The sequence below is a fragment of the Lathyrus oleraceus genome, chromosome 5 (genome assembly GCF_024323335.1).
Source record: "Lathyrus oleraceus cultivar Zhongwan6 chromosome 5, CAAS_Psat_ZW6_1.0, whole genome shotgun sequence".
NCBI lineage: Eukaryota > Viridiplantae > Streptophyta > Magnoliopsida > Fabales > Fabaceae > Lathyrus > Lathyrus oleraceus.
The window spans coordinates 507839255-507860452 of NC_066583.1; the positions used below are offsets into that span (position 1 = coordinate 507839255).

General features: G+C 38.8%; 2 protein-coding genes across 4 annotated transcripts in view; both read right to left on the reverse strand.

The window, feature by feature from the left end:
- Window positions 1-20847, reverse strand: part of LOC127085859 (uncharacterized) — a 102014-nt gene extending 81167 nt beyond the window's left edge. Inside the window, exon 1 of one of the 2 annotated variants that reach the window (XM_051026416.1) lies at window positions 20706-20847. The gene's annotated coding sequence lies outside the window, so the exon portion shown is untranslated. Of the gene's footprint in view, window positions 1-20552; window positions 20680-20705 lie in introns of those variants that run through there. The other variant, XM_051026418.1, reaches the window with a different exon arrangement.
- On the reverse strand, window positions 17234-20847 carry LOC127085860 (uncharacterized). Of its 2 annotated transcripts, none has more exons than XM_051026419.1 (7): window positions 20706-20847; window positions 19380-19468; window positions 18945-19012; window positions 18594-18707; window positions 18347-18509; window positions 17557-17709; window positions 17234-17470 (listed from the first exon to the last, which is right to left on the reverse strand). In XM_051026419.1, the coding sequence occupies exons 2-7, from the start codon at window positions 19452-19454 to the stop codon at window positions 17444-17446; spliced, it is 600 nt and encodes a 199-aa protein (XP_050882376.1). In that variant the 5' UTR covers window positions 19455-19468; window positions 20706-20847; the 3' UTR covers window positions 17234-17443. The 2 variants fall into 2 exon arrangements, with proteins under 2 accessions (XP_050882376.1, XP_050882377.1); XM_051026420.1 differs by lacking the exon at window positions 20706-20847 and adding an exon at window positions 20553-20702.
- Window positions 20848-21198: the final 351 nt, after the last annotated feature.

Below are 21198 nucleotides of genomic sequence, written 5' to 3' on the forward strand. Positions count from 1 at the left end.
TAGAAGACAGTTGAAGGAGAAGATTACCCCTCTACCAGAATGCTCAGAATGCTCACTGTTGATAGACCAGTGCCATTACCTGAAGACCCTCATTCCGGAAGACCGTCTGTCTTAGTTTGTATCTCTGATTGTATTTTGTTGAGAATCACCTCCAGGCTTGTTGGATGGGATTCATTTGCGTGTAAGCCATCTCTTGGATCTTTTGTTAAGAATCACCTCCAGGTTTGTTGGATGGGATTCTTTTTCTTTGTACGTTGTTTATTCAGATATTCTGTTGACATTGGTTGTATGCCTTTTTACCCTTATGTATGTATAAGGATGTCAGCATTTCCTTGTATTTGTTTGTTCTCTTGTTGCTGCAGGTTGCCATCTTTTCAGGATGGGTCAGGCTCTTTGAATGCCTGAGAAATGAGCATATCATGTGCATCATACGCATCATTAGCATCATACTCATATCATTTTGCATAACAGGTGTTCTTGATCGTGACTTCTCACTCTTGGTTCCTGTTCAGGCAGGATAGCTGATCAACGTCCGCACCGCTACTCAACAAGACTGAATCAACAGAGAAGTATGGATCAATTTCAAGCTGAGTTGGCTGAGATGAAGGCAAGCATGGCCCAGTTTATGAATATGATGCAAGGGGTTGCGCAAGGTCAAGAAGAGCTTCGAGCTATGGTTCAGAGACAAGAGGCTGCGAATCCACCGATCAACAATGCTCCGCCAGAGGGAGGCCCGGTCAATGATAACAATGTTGCTACTGCTGTACCCAACAACAACTATGCTGTAGGTGATGAGTTGGGGGGTATTCGAATCAACGGTCAACCTATTGTTCCAGATGCCGCTAATGCCAGAGTAGTCCGTGCTCCGGCCCGTAATCCTGTTCCGATTGTTGACAGACAAGAGGATTTGTTCTCTCTGCTCAGTGAAGACGAAGACGTTCTGGGAAGGGTTAATGAGAGAGACCGCAAAGTTGAAGCTCTTGCTGAGAAGATCCGTGCTATGGAAAGTCAAAATTCTCTTGGTTTTGATGTTACTAATATGGGATTGGTTGAAGGTTTGAGGATCCCTCACAAGTTCAAAGCACCGTCCTTCGACAAATACAACGGTACTTCTTGCCCTCGCACCCATGTGCAGGCTTATTATCGAAAGATCTCTGCGTATACTGATGATGAAAAGATGTGGATGTATTTTTTCCAAGACAGTCTATCTGGGGCTTCTTTGGACTGGTACATGGAATTAAAGAGAGATTCTATCCGCTGTTGGAGGGATCTGGGTGAGGCCTTCTTGAGGCAGTATAAACACAACATGGACATGGCACCGAGCCGGACTCAGCTGCAGAGTCTATGTCAGAAATCCAATGAAAGCTTCAAGGAGTACGCTCAGAGGTGGCGTGAACTGGCTGCTAGAGTTCAACCCCCTATGCTGGAGAGGGAGTTGACAGACATGTTTATTGGTACTCTTCAAGGTGTGTTTATGGACCGGATGGGGAGCTGCCCGTTCGGTAGTTTTTCTGATGTTGTCATTTGTGGAGAAAGGACTGAGAGTCTAATCAAAGCTGGTAGGATCCATGATGCTGGTTCCTCGTCTTCATTAAAGAAACCCTTCTCTGGGGCACCTCGCCGTAGAGAAGGAGAGACCAATGCTGTACAGCACAGAGGGGGTGTGTACAGAACAGATGCTAACAGAGATCAATATCGTCCAGTGGCCGCAGTAACCATTCCGGCACCTCAACCTCGTCAGCAACAACAACAAAGAGTTCAACAACCACAACAACAACAACAACAACAACGTCCTTATCAGCCAAGACAGAAATTGCAGGCTGATAGAAGATTTGATCCTCTGCCCATGTCTTACACAGAGTTATTACCCGAACTACTCAAGTTGGGGATGATTGAGTTGCGTACAATGGCTCCGCCTACAGTGCTGCCTCCTGGCTATGATGCTAATGTTAGATGTGACTTTCATTCTGGGGCACCAGGCCACCATACTGAGAAGTGTCGAGCTCTCCAGCACAAGGTCCAAGATTTGATTGATGCCAAGGCGATCAACTTCGCTCCAGTGCCTAATGTCGTAAACAACCCTATGCCTCAGCATGGTGGGCATAGAGTGAACAATATTGAAGGGAAAGAAGCTGAAGATCTGGTTGTTAATGTTGATGATGTTCAGACTTCTCTGCTAGTTGTGAAGTGCCGTCTGCTGAATGGGGGTGTCTACCCGGGCTGTGATGAGAATTGTTTGGGCTGTGCAGAATCTGAGAATGGTTGCGACCAGTTAAGGGCCGGTATCCAGGGTATGATGGATGAGGGTTGTTTGCAATTCAGTAGGGCTGTAAAAGATCGTGGAACAGCGTCAACTATCACCATTTACTTTAAACCGTCTGAAGCACGTGGACAAAGGGTTGTTAGTGCACCTGCAGCAAATGGTACCCCAGTTACCATTCCCGTGCCTGTAACCATCAGTGTTCCAACTACTATCGTTGCGCCTGGAAGAAGGGTTGTTGAGAATAGTAGAGCCGTGCCGTGGAAGTATGATAATGCTCACCGCAGTAACAGAAGGGCTGAAGGTCAGACGAGACCAGTAAATCAAACTCCAGTGACAATTGGTTTACCGAATAGAGTTCCTGCAACTGCTGGTCCGGCTGTGGATAATGTAGGGGGTCCAGGAGGTTTTACCAGAAGCGGTCGTCTGTTCGCACCGCAGCCTTTGAGGGACAATAATGCTGAGGCTCTTGCCAGAGCAAAGGGTAAGCAAGTTGTGGTTGAGGAAGAACCTGTCCAAAAAGAAGCGCCTGAGGGGTCATTTGAGAAAGACGTGGAGGAGTTTATGAAGATAATCAAGAAGAGTGACTACAAGATTGTAGACCAGTTGAATCAGACTCCGTCCAAGATCTCTATACTTTCATTGTTGATGTGCTCTGAGGCACACCGTAATGCCTTGCTGAAGATGTTGAATCTGGCTTACGTACCTCAAGAGATTTCTGTCAATCAACTGGAGGGTGTGATGGCCAATGTGAGCACCAGGCATGGTGTGGGTTTCACCAACCTGGACTTGCCGCCTGAAGGACGAAACCATAACAAGGCCTTGCACATCACCATGGAGTGCAAGGGGGCAGTGTTGTCTCACGTATTGGTAGACACCGGGTCGTCGCTGAATGTGTTGCCTAAGCAGATTCTGAGGAAGATTGATGCAGAAGGGTTTGTGCTTAACCCCAGCGACCTGATCGTTCGTGCTTTCGACGGTTCCAAACGTTCTGTGTGTGGGGAGGTTACCTTGCCTGTGAAGATAGGTCCTGAGGTATTCAATGTCATCTTCTATGTTATGGACATCCAGCCCGCCTATAGTTGTTTGTTGGGGCGTCCGTGGATTCATGCAGCAGGGGCAGTCTCGTCGACTCTCCATCAAAAGCTCAAGTATGTCTGGAACGGTCAGATTGTGACTGTGTGCGGTGAAGAAGAGGTTCTGGTGAGTCATCTATCCTCGTTCAAATATGTTGAGGTGGATGGCGAGATCCACGAAACCTTGTGCCAGGCATTTGAGACTGTGGCTCTTGAAAAGGTGGCGTACGCTGAGCAGAGGAAGCCGGGTGTTTCAATTACTTCTTACAAGCAGGCTAAGGAGGTTGTTGATTCTGGCAAAGCTGAAGGCTGGGGCAAGATGGTGGATTTGCCGGTTAAAGAAGACAAATTTGGTGTTGGTTACGAGCCTCTCCAAGCAGGGCAGAATGGTCAAGCGGGTCCGAGTACCTTTACCAGCGCTGGGCTGATGAATCATGGCGATGTTTCCGCAACCAGTAGTGAAGACTGTGACAGCGATTGCGACTTGGACAACTGGGTTCGCCCGTGTGCACCAGGGGGGTCTATCAACAACTGGACGGCTGAAGAAGTGGTTCAAGTTACTCTTCTGACAGAGTAATTTTCTGTTGTTTTGTCATTTTGCATGAAAATCCTACGTTCTGCCCAAGGCGTAGTGATTCATTTTTGTAGGGCCTCATCATGTTTTAATGATTATCATTAATGAAGGACATTTTTTGAACGAATTTTATGATCCCTGTCTTTCTGTTTTCGTTTTCACTTTCTTTTCAAAACAATAAAAATGGCAATGTTTTTTGTTTTGTGACTTTTTGAACTCTTTTTCTAAAACAAAGCATAAAACATGCAGAAGCGATCTTATGGCATTCACTATGAACAGTCCTGTTATGGCTCAGTATGATTTCGACAATCCCATCTACCAAGCTGAAGAGGAGAGTGAGGAAGACTGTGAACTCCCTGCAGAATTGGCCAGATTACTGAAGCAGGAGGAAAGGGTCATCCAACCTCATCAGGAGGAGTTGGAAACTATTAATTTGGGTACTGAGGACGACAAAAAGGAAATCAAGATTGGGGCTGCTTTAGAGGACTCTGTCAAGAGGAGGCTGATTGAGATGCTGAGAGAATATGTGGAAGTGTTCGCCTGGTCGTATCAAGATATGCCTGGTTTAGATACAGACATTGTGATGCATCGATTACCTCTTAGGGAAGGATGTCCTTCGGTCAAGCAGAAGCTTCGTAGAACGAGTCCTGACATGGCAACTAAGATCAAGGAAGAGGTTCAGAAGCAGTGGGATGCAGGTTTTCTGGCTGTTACCAGTTATCCACCGTGGGTGGCCAACATCGTTCCTGTGCCGAAGAAGGATGGTAAAGTCAGAATGTGTGTCGATTACCGGGATTTGAATAGAGCGAGTCCGAAAGATGATTTCCCATTACCTCACATTGATGTATTGGTTGATAATACGGCTCAATCCTCGGTATTCTCTTTCATGGATGGTTTCTCCGGATATAATCAGATCAAGATGGCGCCAGAGGACATGGAAAAGACGACATTCATTACACCTTGGGGCACGTTCTGCTATAAGGTGATGCCATTTGGGCTAAAGAATGCGGGTGCTACCTATCAGAGGGCAATGACGACTCTCTTTCATGACATGATGCACAAAGAAATTGAAGTGTACGTAGATGATATGATTGCGAAGTCGCAGACAGAAGAGGAGCACTTGGTTAATTTGCAGAAGCTGTTTGATCGGTTGAGAAAGTTCAAGCTGAGGTTGAATCCGAACAAGTGTACATTTGGGGTGAGATCAGGGAAGCTGTTAGGCTTCATTGTCAGTGAGAAAGGGATTGAGGTTGATCCAGCTAAAGTCAAAGCTATTCAAGAGATGCCTGAACCGAAAACGGAGAAGCAAGTCCGTGGGTTTTTAGGGAGGTTGAACTACATTGCAAGGTTCATATCTCACCTAACTGCCACATGTGAACCAATTTTCAAACTGCTCAGAAAGAATCAAGCAATCAAGTGGAACGATGACTGTCAGAAAGCTTTTGACAAAATCAAGGAGTACTTGCAGAAACCTCCAATCCTGATTCCTCCAGTTCCAGGGAGACCACTGATAATGTACCTTTCAGTCACCGAGACTTCGATGGGGTGTGTATTGGGACAGCATGACGAGTCTGGTCGAAAAGAGCATGCCATATACTACCTTAGCAAAAAGTTTACCGACTGTGAAACAAGATATTCACTGCTCGAGAAAACTTGTTGTGCTTTGGCCTGGGTTGCTCGCCGACTGAGACAGTATATGTTGAACCATACTACTCTATTGATTTCTAAGATGGATCCAGTAAAGTACATCTTTGAGAAACCAGCTCTCACCGGACGTGTTGCCCGTTGGCAGATGATTTTAACAGAATACGACATTCAGTACACGTCCCAGAAGGCCATCAAAGGTAGTATTCTGTCAGACTACCTCGCCGAGCAACCGATCGAAGATTATCAGCCTATGATGTTTGAATTTCCTGATGAAGACATCATGTATCTGAAGATGAAAGATTGCGAAGAGCCTCTTGTCGAGGAAGGACCGGACCCGGATGACAAATGGACACTGATGTTTGATGGGGCTGTGAATATGAATGGTAATGGTGTTGGGGCAGTATTGATCAATCCTAAAGGTGCTCATATACCTTTTTCTGCCAGATTGACGTTTGACGTCACCAACAACGAAGCTGAGTATGAGGCTTGTATCATGGGGATAGAAGAAGCCATTGATCTGAGGATCAAAACTCTTGATATATTTGGAGATTCCGCTCTAGTGGTCAATCAAGTCAATGGAGATTGGAATACGAACCAGCCGCATTTGATTCCGTATAGAGATTACACCAGGAGAATACTGACGTTCTTCAAGAAGGTGAAGTTGTATCATGTCCCCCGGGATGAGAATCAAATGGCTGATGCCTTGGCTACCTTGTCGTCCATGATCAAAGTTCATTGGTGGAATCATGTGCCACATGTTGCGGTAAATCGACTCGAGAGGCCTGCATATGTGTTCGCAACCGAGATTGTTGTGACTGATGAGAAGCCGTGGTATTATGACATCAAGAATTTCCTCAAGACTCAGGAATATCCTGAAGGTGCGTCGAAAAATGACAAGAAAACCCTGAGGAGGCTAGCCGGAAGCTTCTACTTGAATCAGGATGATGTGTTGTATAAGAGAAACTTTGACATGGTCTTGCTCAGATGCGTAGACAGACCCGAAGCAGACCTGTTGATGCAAGAAGTTCATGAAGGTTCCTTCGGTACTCATGCCGGCGGACATGCAATGGCTAAGAAATTGTTGAGAGCGGGTTATTACTGGATGACTATGGAATCCGATTGTTTCAAGTATGCTCGGAAGTGCCATAAGTGTCAAATCCATGCTGATAAGGTGCACGTACCACCAAGCCCTCTGAATGTCATGAATTCGCCTTGGCCGTTTGCCATGTGGGGCATTGATATGATTGGGAAGATTGAGCCTACTGCTTCGAATGGACACCGCTTCATCTTGGTTGCGATTGATTATTTCACCAAGTGGGTGGAAGCAGCTTCCTATGCTAACGTTACCAAACAAGTGGTTACCCGGTTCATTAAGAAAGAAATCATATGTCGTTATGGAGTTCCTGAGAGAATCATCACTGACAATGGTTCGAATCTCAATAACAAGATGATGAAAGAGCTTTGTAAAGATTTCAAGATTGAACATCACAATTCTTCTCCTTACAGACCGAAGATGAATGGTGCTGTAGAAGCGGCGAACAAGAATATCAAGAAGATTGTACAGAAGATGGTCGTTACGTACAAGGATTGGCATGAGATGTTGCCTTTCGCTTTGCATGGGTACCGTACCTCAGTACGTACGTCGACCGGGGCAACCCCTTACTCCCTTGTGTATGGTATGGAAGCTGTCCTACCTGTTGAAGTGGAGATTCCTTCTCTGAGAGTTTTATTGGATGTCAAGCTGGACGAAGCCGAGTGGATTCGAACAAGGTTTAACGAGTTGAGCCTCATCGAGGAGAGATGGCTAGCAGCTGTATGTCATGGACAGTTGTATCAGAGAAGGATGAAGCGAGCCTTTGATCAGAAAGTGCGCCCTCGAAGCTATCAGATTGGTGATCTAGTTTTGAAGAGGATCCTCCCTCCCGGTACAGATAACAGGGGCAAGTGGACTCCTAATTATGAAGGTCCGTATGTTGTGAAGAAGGTCTTCTCCGGTGGAGCCTTGATGCTTACAACTATGGATGGTGAAGATTTTCCGTCTCCTGTCAACTCAGATGTAGTCAAAAAATACTTCGCATAAATTGACCCGCTGGACAAAAAAAAAAAAAGAGTCCAGGCAAAAAAATGGGCATCCCGACGAACCAAAAAACAGAAAAAAAGGTTCGGGCAAAAATTAGGGATAAAACGAAAAAATGTATACACCCGGTAAGTCGAAAACCCGCAAGGGCGGCTTAGGCAAAAATGGGTATCCCGGTGGATTGAAAACCCGAAAGGGCGATCCAGGCAAAAGTTAGGGATTAAAGCGAAGACTACAGTCTGAGTTATCTGTACTTCATCAAGCTTTGTCGTCTGCCATCTCGAAAGATGTGATCTGTCCAGTCATTCTTCTCAGAAAGCAAGGAGTTGGGAGGAAAACTGATGATCTGTGAGTTATAACAGAATTGGGAAATAGTGGATGCCGTATTCACATTGCCATTAGGATAGATTTTTTCCTTTTGTACGCAATTACCTCTTTCTAGGAATTGCTTCCTAATGTATTGGCCTCTTCAGGCACATTTTCGATCAATAAAAATCGTTATTCAGATAAATAGCTCTTGTTTTTTATTTTTACTGTTTTGTTTGCAAAATGTCCGAATTTTTGATAAGCATTGCATATAAGAACATGGAGGCTACACAATAATTTGCAGAAAGATGAAACATTTGAAAATCATTTTGAATGTTGAGGACACTTGAGCGTATCTTGTCCATGTACCCCCTAGGGGCATTTTGTTGTGCTGTTTTTCAGGTTGGCATCTGTGAGGACGTTTCCTCAACAGATATTTTCCCCAAGCAAGTTTGGAGGCTATCAGAGCTATGTTCCCCCGCGAAGACGTCTGTGGATAGTGCTTTCTATTCCCCAACAGATTTAAGAATTGCCTATCCCCAGCAGGCCTGTATTTGCCAATTTCCTCCCCGAGTGAGGCAGGTTCATTGAATTTTATTTCCAGTATCTATTTTATCTGCGGACTGAAGGATATCCCCAGCGGAGTTGACCTTTCTCCAGCAGCAGTACTATTCTTCGACAGGGGTGTAAAGTCGCTTTACCATTCCTCAAGCAGAGTTCCCCGCAGAGTATTTCCCCAAGAGGAGTCTCCCCACAGAGTCAGAGTATCTGATCATTTCGGCTCCCTAGCCAGGGTTCATTTGCATTTCGCATGTAGTAATCATTGCATCCTCAAATTGCGTAGCATTTCCATTCATAAATGGAGCATTACGCCATGAAAAATTCGAACATATGCATTCATTTGTTAACCTCATCGGACTGTATCCCCGACAGAGGCGGATCATTTTTGTTCAACGTCAGCATCAAGTCTGCTACAGTTGCTTCGACAGCATTCAGAATTGATTATCCCCACAGAGGTTTATTTCCTCACCCGATGGTGACAGAGGTTTATTTCCTCACCCGATGGTGACAGAAAGTTTGTTTTTCCTCAGTAAGACCCCCAGCAAGTGATCGGCCTTGCCTTGACATATCTAAGATGTCGTTCTTGTGATACCAGTAAGTGTCATGTCAACACCCGCGTGTGTCTTCATTCTTTTGGTGTCGGTAAACGCCATTGCTTCGGTGTCGGTAAACATCGAGTTCCACCCAGTCATCAGTAAATGTCTGGTCATTTCTTTTGATGTCGGTAAACACCATTGTTTCGGTGTCTGTAAACATCGAGTCTTCCTCCAGTCATCAGTAAATGTCTGGTCATCATTTTTGGTGTCGGTAAACACCATTGTTTCGGTGTCTGTAAACATCGAGTCTTCCTCCAGTCATCAGTAAATGTCTGGTCATCATTTTTGATGTCGGTAAACATCATATTTCGATGTCTGTAAACATCGAGTCTCACTCCAGTCATCGGTAAATGTCTGGTCATTTTTGATGTCGGTAAACATCATCTTTCGATGTCGGTAAACATCGAGTCTTTTCCTCAGTCATCGGTAAATGTCTGATAATCCCCAACTAGAAATCCCCAGTAGAGTCATCTGTGAATGTCCTATCTGGTTTCCGGTTGCGAATATTTGTTTGTATCTCCCCAATTAATTTCTCATTCCCAGTCATCGGTAAATGTCTGGTCATTTCTTTTGATGTCGGTAAACATCATCTTTCGATGTCGGTAAACGTCGAGTCTCATCCCAGTCAGCGGTAAATGTCTGGTCAATGAAATCAAGATCCCCGGAAGTCGTCGGTAAACGTCTTGTCTGGTATCACCACAAAGAGTTTATTCCTCCCCAAGTGGAGATGCCATCGGTAAATGGCCCCGTTTTCTTCGATATCGGTAAATATCGGATCCCCAGTTACAGTAGCCATCGGTAAATGGCCAGTTTGAAGTTGACATCGGTAAATGTCAAGTTTCTTTGAAGCCACCATCGGTAAATGGTCTTGCTTCCTTTTACATCAATTCGTTTTTCCCAGCAGCCATCGGTAAATGGTCGTGCTGAAGTTGATATCGGTAAATATCAAGTTCTAACCATCGGTAAATGGTTTTTGTTTTCCAGAAGTTTGTTTTCCCCAGCCGCCATCGGTAAATGGTCGTGCTGAAGTTGATATCAGTAAATATCAAGATTCCAGTTCCTCAACCATCGGTAAATGGTTTTGCTTTTCTGAAGCTGTCATGCAGTTTGTCATCGGTAAATGACGTGGTTCTTTTGTATTATATCCAGTCTGTGCAAATTCTACGGTTCTTTGGTATTCAATCCCTGTTTACCCTGAAAGTCTGACAGCCATCGCTATCATCCATTCGGGTTCCCAGCTGATTGAATAGGGGCAACGAGTTCCAGGTAGACCAAAGAATAAGATAAATAAAGCTAATGAGAATCGAGTTCAAGCAATGCATTACCAATGCATTTGACAACTGTAAAGTGTAAGAGATGTGGGAATTTTGGACACAATTCGAGAACTTGCAAAGGAAAAACAACGGCGCACCAAAAATTGTCCAAAGGAAGTAACAGGGTAAATAAGCAAAAGAAAGAATCGACACAAGAACCACCAACCGTGTTGACACAAGGATCACAAGCACCACAAAAACAAGACTAATATAGTAGTTTAATGCACCTAATGTAGTAGTTCAATGCACCTAATGTAGTAGTTTTGTGTATAACCTTGTAAGATGCATCACATTTTGTAAGTTTTATGTGTAACCTTCTAAGATGCATCACTTTTTGAAATGGATTACAACATTAATGTGTAACCTTTTATTATTAATGAAATATTATGTTTGAATTCAAGCTCTTATCTTATCAGTGACAGAAAAATTGTGGCAGAAAAAATAGATAGAATTACAACATTATCAAAAAATTGTGACAACAAAATTGAATAGAAATTGAACTGAAATTGTGACAGGAAAATTGAACTGCATAGTGAATTGTGACAGAACATCAATTACAACATCACACTTAATTGAATTGTGACAGAACACCGGATACAACATCAAACTTTTGTTACATGCCACTAACCTTGCTAAAACTTATTACATGTCATTAATAACATATGTAACACCTTACAACAGGACATCAAAGGTAACACCAATTGAACTCAAACAATGACAACTAAATCTTACAACATTAACCTTAACCTTACAACAATGACATCTAAACTCAAACAAAGGCTTTTGTGATCAACATGATGATCAAAAGCCAAGACAAAATCAATAACATAATCAACAATTTGATATTCTTCTTCAGGGCATCATCATTCTTCTTTGTTAAACCATCTTTCTTCTTCAACTCATTAACCTTCTTCAAAAGTGAATCACTTCCTGTGAATGTTCTGGTATCTTCTCATCATACCAATAAAAAAAAGAACACATTTTCCTTCCTTGTAACTGAGTGAAACAGAAAAGAAGGTGGAATTTAGTAATTATCCAGAAATGTTTGAATTAAAAAGATGAATAATACTAAAAATTAGAGATTTAGATGCACCTTGAATAACCCACAACCATAGAACCTCCAACCTGGATTCTCAGATGTTCAAGCAGTTGCAAGTGGTGAATCCAACCCACAATAACATTAGATCTTTCTCCTTCTATAATGAGAATAAGAACTTGATATTTCCACAGACTCGTAACCCATCACAATTGAGACGAATTAGGGAAGTGATGAGAACTAATTTTGAAGAAGATAAACATGATGGTGGAACAACAACGAACAGTGTGATGAACAACAATGAGATTTATGAACAAGGCTTGAAGAAGATGATCATGATGGTAACAACGATGAACAACATCAGAGTTTTGAATTGTCGTACCCATTGCATTTGTTAAATTACATTTATGAATTATTAACTTTTTTAAATTAATTTATTTATTTAATAATGACTTGGCAACAAAATTAATGTTACGTATTAAAAACTTTGACACATCATCGCTTTTTTTTGACGAAAATTGGCATGGAGAAAAGCTGTTTAAAAAATAAATAGGGGACTGATTTTGTCATATGGGCAACACATGGAGACTAAAACTATAATTTAGCCTATTATTTTTTAACTAGAGTTGTTATTTGTATGATTTTTTTCTCTTTAAATTATTTACATGTATTGTACGTTAAATCAATTAAATAGACTATTTATAATAGGTTGAATGCATTGCTTCCGGATAGAATGATGCAATCCTTAACTTAGTTGACATTGTAAAACATATTTTAGTTTCAATCAAGTAATTCAATTTCCCATTTTATTGTATTTTTTAAAATATATCGATGCCATTAATTATTCTGAAAAAAGAAGATCTTTAAGTGTCGGTTATTTGTCATTAATTCATAAATTTAAAAATATATTTGTTTTTCATACATAAAATTAATTTTAAAATGTGTCTTTATAATCCCGGGAATATCATTCCTAGGAATATTATTGCCAGGAACTTTATTCCCATCAATGTGTTTGGCAAAATCAATAAAGTTCCTAGGAATATTTTTAAGTTTTATTTAATTAAATTTTAAAAATTAAAAAAATAAAAATAAAAATGTTAAAATAACATGAGAGTGGGAAGTTATGGTTGGTTATTTTATATTCCCATGGGAATATTAGATTCTCATCCTTTGACTTGGGAATACAAATGGAGAAATTTATGAACAAAACATATTCCTAGGAATAAAAAGTACTCAGGCATAAACTATCAAAACTTGAAACAAACCAGGGAATATGTGAATTTCAATGTCATATTCCCGGGAATAACATTTGTATCCACGAAACAAACACCCCCTTAAGTACGGGAAATCAAAAACACGTTTATGAAAAGAAAATTTTTGAAATAATAAACTAAAATTTGTTATTGATATATAAAATAAAAACTAATGGGACGCACGGGTTCCAGTGTCTTACGCGCATTTGTTTAAAAAATATTATAAATTATATTTTTTATAAATTAAATTTAAAAAAAATGTGTGTATCAAATAAAAAATTAATTTGAAATATATATATATACATATATATATATATATATATATATATATATATATATATATATATATATATATATATATATATATATTTTTAATAAAGAAAATAATTTGGATGAAACTTATATTAAATTAAATATATTTTATAAATAAGGTATGAAATTATTTTCAGAAATTAGAATGAAGTTATGCACGTTGAAAAATGTTATGGTTTGGTAAAGTTATATATGTGGTTGCATGTATGTTGTATGTTGATGCAGTTCATTGAATCATACATCGTGTTTTCCGAGTATTTCATCCAACATTACTTTCCCAAAAAATGAACAGAAGAAACATTGAAAGAGTAAATGAAATTCATGTGAAATATATGTATGGTGAATAGTGGATTGAAAAATTGTTTCATGTTGATTTCTGACAGTTTTATAAATTATTGTTTAATGTTGCATGAATGTTGGGTCTTTATGCAGGTCGTCATCAGCGAAGTCGCACATCTCGATATCATATGATAGTAGCGGGTAATATTTGTTTCATGTATGGTTAGAAGATAGAATATGAAGTATTTGTGACAGTCATAATATGTATTCAGAAATATGAAGTGTGCTTATTTATCAGAATTGAAAATTATAGAAATATAGAGATTGTATGATAGAAATTTGGATGACATCAGGGTGAATTTTTTTTTGAAGGAATTGTTACAATATAACAAAAAAAAAAGCACAACAAAGTAAAAGTAAAAATGACTGCATTTTGATGATGTTATTACAGTTCAGAAGAAGAAGACGTTGAATACAAATGGGAAAAAGACATTACATTCGGTTATATATGTAGCAAGAATATTTTGGTATGTGTTTTATCTTCACAATTATGTCACAGTTGTAAAGTTATTATTCTTCATTTTAAGCTGATTTATTATGTGTTTGGTTTAGCACTTTCCTAGGGATGTGACGAAGAATTGCTTGAAATGGAACCAGAAGGCAATCATTTTAGTTTATGCGGATAATGGTGATACATACGATGCAGAAATCCATTGTGCAAAGAGAAATGGGAAGATTGTATGGAAGGAAAAGTTCATTATTAAGGGTTGGTATGAGTACGCGAAGAAAAAGAGGATTAGAAGACAGGATGTTCTAGGATTTAAGATACGTTATCCTCTGGAAAGGTTGTATGTGTCGTCGTTGAAGCGTTTGGTAATGCGGAAATAAGGTGATTTAGTCGGTAAGGATGAAAAAGACTTTGGAAGAGTTTAGTTGTTGGTTGGAAATATGTAATTAGTATATTTTGTTGAAGTTTAAGAATGCAGCAGATGTGGGTGATGAAAAAGTTGTGGGAATGTTTCTTGAACTGTGATTAAGAATGGTGTTTTATTTTGTCAAGTTGTATTAGTTAAAACTTTTGAATGGTTTTCGGTGTAATGTGATGCTTTAGTATGTATTGGTAAATGTAATGTGTTAGTTGTTACAGTGGTGGATTTTTAGATTTATGTGAAAGATGGCGTCCCAAGACATACAAATTCTGGTTTTCAACCGGTGAATATACCATAACATTAGAAAATGTGTACATGTTATTGGGGTTGCCTATAGAGGGTAAGGCGGTAAATGGGAGAAACCAATTATATGAATTCAAATTGCATGGAACTCTTGGGTGCTGACTTGTTGGATGATAACTCGAGAGGTCAAGGTATACTCCTTTCGAGCCTTAAGGTATATTACAACAACTTACAGTTAGATGAAAATTCTACCGAAGAAGCTCGAATAATAAAAATTAGGTATTATATTATGCTTTTAATTGGTTTATTTTTATTTCCCAAAGGTAGTGGTTATAGTATGCATGTTATGTATTTACCCTTATTAAGACATGTAGATAAAATAAGAAGTTATAGTTGGGGGTTCGCTTGTTTGACTTATCTTTATAGCTCTTTGTGTAAAACTGCACACAAAGACACATCTATATTTTTTGGATGCGTTGTTTTGCTCCAAGCATGAGGTTGATCCATATTATCGTCCCTAGCGCCCATAACCCGTTCACATTCATGTACGCATAAAAATAAGTTCTTAACATTAACGATACTTACTTACTTTACCGATTATTATCTCTAAACAATATATTTACTTTTTTGGTGCAGATGGTCGGCTCGTGTTATGCGTTACAACAGATGTCCTATACATTGTGTTACCCAGTATCACAATCTCTTGGATCACATTCGACCAGCAGATGTATTGCCATTAACCGAATTAATTCGTAATAATGTGATTTTAATATCACCCATTTTATAATCGAATATATTTTCACTTTCAATTCATTTGGCGTCCATATCTAAACTTGGATCATGAACATGAAATCAACGAACAAGATGCAATCGTTTGGACTGCATGCACACCGATCATCAGATTCACCACTGTGGAGATGTATCATAGTGACTATGTTAAATTGCAGCTCGGTGTGCTTCAACACATCCCAGATCCCCCGATAAACCTCGGAGAATTACATCTACGAAGAGTTAACGACCAATGGAACTTTAACCCTTGGCAAGACTTCGCTAGATCTGAGTGTTGAAAATGGAAACACTGACAAGACCATGTCTTAAGTGACGATGTGATGCCAACCGAAGAAAAACCAACTCGTAATTATATGGCTTGGTACAAATCGATTGAATTTGAGTTCCTCGTCGAGGATATGTACTTATACGACCCACGGTAAGTCAATTACACACAAGAAGGTTCAACATCTAACCCTCACAACATTACCAGACTGGTTACTCGTAACCCCCTATCCATCAAAATTATCGGCCCACAAATAGACAAACCTCCTTAGCATACCAAACACCCAACCACAATACCAAGAGCATACTCCGTACCACCACAAATAAGAAGATCATCATCAAGACACCCAACACCTCTATGCACCCAACACATCACCCTACCATAGTCGCCTTAGCCAAAATACTCAGCGATCATTTAACATCAATCGTCTCTCCTACTATAGCCAAGAAGCCCAAAAATCACAAAACCAAAACATGCAACAACCATATGAATACTAAACACCACAACAACTATTTCAACCCATCATTCACACCAATGTCACCCTTCAATCGTCTCGGTCGCCCTCCAATAACTCAAACACACCCCAACTACTCTGTCATGGGTCACGAACTCAGCTATGACGGTAGTGCTTCATTGCATACACAGAACTTCGTGGATTTGTCTGAATATCTTAGGGAATCTTCTGCAGGTGGTGATGTTTCTGGGTCCTCAAATACTCAAACACCTGGAGTGAATCATCAACGTGGGCTAGGGCCACGCATTCGAGTAGCTAGGGGATGTGGAACCGAAGGTCGATTGGGTCGTCCCGATCAACGACATTAATATTTTTGGTATTCGTATGTAAACGCATATTAATATTAATACCAAATGGTCCGATTTTGACATTTATATAAAACGTCCATTATTTTTCAAAAGAAATTACACAACACACACATGTGTCCGACCAATTGACGTCTCCTCTTAAACCTAACACATAGGCGTCAATTGGCTTGGCAGCACAAGGTGCATAAGCCAATTCAATTGGCGCATTCTCTTTAATTTAAAGGATCATCGCCAATTGAACTGACACACATGCTTCAATGTAGGGTAGTTTGATAAATTATCTAAAATGTGGATTATTTTAAGATTTTTTTTGAAAAATTGAATTATATTAATAAAAATGTTCCGAGATAGTTTCATACTATAAATCTAATTTCAACATATTATTTAAAAAGAGTGATAACACTCCTCTCCACCGCACATATTAAATCAAATATCGAAATTTATGAAATAGGATGATTTCATACTAAATCTAAACTTGATATATTATTTTAAAAAAAGTGACAATATCACTTCTCATATATACTAAATCTAATATTGACTCAAGGGTATATTGCTAGTCAAATTGTTAACTTTATTCACTTGTGTTAACTACGATAGGAATAGCATATTATTATTTGCCTTGCCTGTACTATTCTTTGCACATGATTCTCACATGGACAACTACATCATCAGATCAAAATCTTCCTCTAGAAAATAAATTGGTTGTTGCAAACAAATATCATTAATTGAGTTGATTAGTTTATTTTGTTCCCTATTTGTTTCAGGTAAGAGTTACCAAAGAAACACAATAGTTTCCTATGCGCTCATCATATCCATCTTTCTAGTTGATTTATTTGATCAAAACACTCGTTTAGAAAACATGATCAAAACACTCGTTTAGAAAACATGATCAAAATTTAGGTTATTAATCTTGGATTTTATTAAAAGAACAAAATCTGGATTCTAAGATTTAGAAAATAAAATCTGGAAAATTAAGTGAACTGCACTCCTGTTAGGACTAATTCTCTTATAACTAAGACTAGAGAAAATATTAATACAATAATAAATCCAACATATCAAGTCCAAAATTAAACTTATCATCTACATATTTTTTAGAACAAGCAGTTCAACCAGTGAGCTCTTCCATTAAGCCCTGCAGAGAGAAATAAACTAGTTAGGTGGAACTTTAGACTATTCTGGATTACAAATTATAGTATAAGCTAGTACAAGATAATTTACCCGTGAGATATATTTCTCTGCATCAGTTCGCTTCAGAAAGTGCATGGAATGGCGGGCGAAATTGGGATTCTTATTATCACTAAGTACAATGCCTTCTCTTATGTCTTCAAGGACCCTTACTTGAATGTATGGATCTTTTGGTGGTACCATATCCTATCAAAAGTAGTTCATTGTTTTTTACAAGTTCATTTTGTTACCAGAAACTGCAAAATAAAGCTGAACTAGATTCGTTGTGAAAAATCATGGTTGATGATGTTTTGCTCAATAATTACTTCTGACTTTGAATGTACATTTTGCTGTAAAACTGGAAGGAAGAGTATATTTTGCTGTAAAACTAAGATGATACAGCTTGTACCAGTCGTGTTTGATTTATAAATAAAATGGTTCAGTTTGCTTCAAAAGAAGAATAACACTGATGTGAGTCTACCAGTCTGTCTAGCGACAGAACGTGCATCAGCACAAAAAATCATACGACAGTTCCATCTATATGACTAGACTCATAAATGTTTCTGACACATATGCTTAACATTCCTTAGTTGTATCAGCATCAATAGAATCACTCAACTACCTGGAACCCAAGGTTGAGATGCATACATGTGGCTTCGTTAAAAAATCACAAGCGGCTAAAGCTAAATTCACCAAGGGTTTTATTACAGATAAAAGATCATGAAAATGCAAATCGATAGACGTATTTGTAACATAAATTGGTACCTTTCTCTTTTGTGAAGTATACATGTGCATGTGTGTGAAAAAGAAAGGCAAGAGATGAGGGATGGAGAGGAGAGGTTACCACAGTCAAATCAACCAGTGCTTTTGACATATAAGTTCTCAATGCTACAGAATGCTTCTTGAAATACTCTTCCTCCCAATGATTAAGCTTCTCTTCAATTTCTTTTGGAATCACGGGCCCTATCTTCCATAACAGGTTCCGTATAGTTTCTGCTCGGTTATACCTGAATGGATATATGTTCAGAATCAAAGAACAAAAATAAAGGAACTATGGATGATGGTAAATGGCATTTGAAAGCGATACTTACACATAAGCTGTTAGACAACGTTTATTTCGAACTATAGAAAATAGATGGATGAGGGCTCCATAGTGGTCAGGATTCCTAGCTGTTTGGACATCCAAACCTTCTTCCTGCATCTTCCTGTTTACACAACACTAAACTCATGTCATGTCCGTATGGAAAAACATACCGTGGAAAGGGATTCGTGAGTAAAATATGCAAGACACTGCATTGCCTCACATTTAACCTAGCAATATGGCTCAACCAACACAGGCATTCATTCAACAAAAATCATGCCTGTGTGAGGTGTCATACTCCAACAAGAAGAAAAGGGACACACCAGGAAAAAGAGAATCGGGACATTATCTTAACCATTACCTTATCAAGGCCTGAAGCTCAAGGTGATGTTGGCTGCACTCTGATATTACTTGGTCAAACAAGTCATTCTACAAGAGCATTGGAAAAAAGTATCAAGTCAAAGCAAGCACATATTCACAACAATATAAAGATTGATTAATGAGTTTTTTATCAGAGTATGGGAAAAAGTCTGCAGTAGATAAATATTAAGAGTATAGTTAGCAATCCCAGGACACTGATGATATAGGCCAGGAACATCTTAAATGGGTTTTACAAAAGAGTGCCAAGTTTTCCTAAAACTCCAAAAATAAAACTCACCAAAAGTTAAGTACCAAAATGGGGTTTACAATCAAATCAATCATGCATATTATTTTCCACGACACAAGCAGGTTGCAACATAAACCAACTAGAAATTAATAATGAGTGTCTAACTGAAAAATGAAAAACCAGGCTTACATTAAATGGTGTGAGCTGGCCCTTTTCTCCACTTGAAAATTCTTTCACAAGTTGGCAAGCTTTTCTCCCATACATATCGAGTACTTTCCCTGGATTAACAATTTCACCTCATATTACGACAATGAATTCAGAACTGCACAGAGCAATAACTCAAAAAACTACAAAAGAAAATGGATGTGCTATCTTAAATTAGAAAAATGAGGACAAATGCAATAAAGGTCTAACGATTAATAAAGAAAGGCTTCAAATTGGCAGGCTCTTTCTCAGCAATTTAAATCAAAAGCTCAAAATGGAACTCAATAAGCATATAGGCTTTCACAAACTGCAACAGTGAAACCAAATGAATGTCCCCAACAAAGTGTTGACTATACATTTAGAGCTGCCAATATGGTTAAGTCCCCCTTACTCACCCCAGCCTATGTGGTGGGTTAAGACCAAAAAGCCCGCCAACTCATAAGCCCATATTGCCATGAATAAGAAACTCAAACGCAAAAATAAATAAAAAACTTTTCATTAGCTAGTAGTAATGACAATCTAATTCCACTAACTCCTTGTAAAAAGCTTCCTAATTTATTGGAAGATGCTATGTTTCTTTCTACTCAACCCTTTACTCCTCAAATTCTGCTAACTGATGGAATCAAAGTCAATTGATCTCAATATGTCAGTTGATTTCAAAGTTCATGGGAAACAAGTGGACGAAGTGTATGTTTCATGGCTAGAAAAAGTTCTCCATACTAATCCTTCCCTAGGAGAGTACCAAATAACAGGCACTGTTGGCTTCTTACAACACTCGATAGGAAATCGAACAAACCTCAATTTTCTGCTATCCCGCTTTACAACACTAGAGATCACAATGGTGGCAATAATGACTGAGGACAAATTTGAATACCTTAAAAACTATTGTGTAACAAAGTTCGTGTGTTTGGGTTTCTCAGAATTCAATATTCATTACTAAAACATAGACAAAAGGAAAATTAAACTGAACTTCTTGTTTGTTCTATCGAATATTGACTCTATATGGTAACAATAGTGCAATCCCTTGTTATAAGAACGCGAGGCAGTTACAATAAACCAGCTCATTCATAACTAACAAACAACATGGAAAAGTTAGTAGAGGGAAATGAAAAATTGAAAACTAAATCAGAAAAGGGAAACGTGAAAGAGCTTTCTAACTGTTTCCGGCAGCCGATAACAAACTCCGTCCGAATTTCCGGCGAGGTTTCGCTTATAACAATCGGTTGTATTCAATACAACTACAAATTTATAAAATCTCGAACAAAAAAACTCTTAAAATGAAATTGAAACAAATGAGAAGAATGAAAATGCCTTGATCCTTGACAAGAACGAAGAGAGAATCGCTTGAAATTTGAGTTATGAAGAAACGATGAAACAAAGAAACGAAATCGAGCCTGAGAGTAAAGCGTATGGAAGGGAAGAAATGAGAATAAAGGTGGGAAACTATCCCAAAATTTGGGACAAAAGGAGGGAAAATCAAGGATGAAAAATCTCTCTTACGATTTTGCCCTTCTTATTTCATCCATTGAAAAATAAATGGTCAAAAATCAAAAAAGAAATTGAATTTAAAAAAATTGTATGTTTGCACTTTTAATATAAAATATTTTATAAGATCAATTCATCATCATCATTTATTTATATTATTTTATAGGTGATTAAAATAAAAATTAATTTTTTTCTAATATCTAATATTTATGATTAATTTATTGTGTAAAAAAAATTTACTTCGTCATTATATTTCAATTAAATTTATGTTTGAATGAGATAATTAAAAAAAATTTAATCTTTTTAAATTATTTTGTGT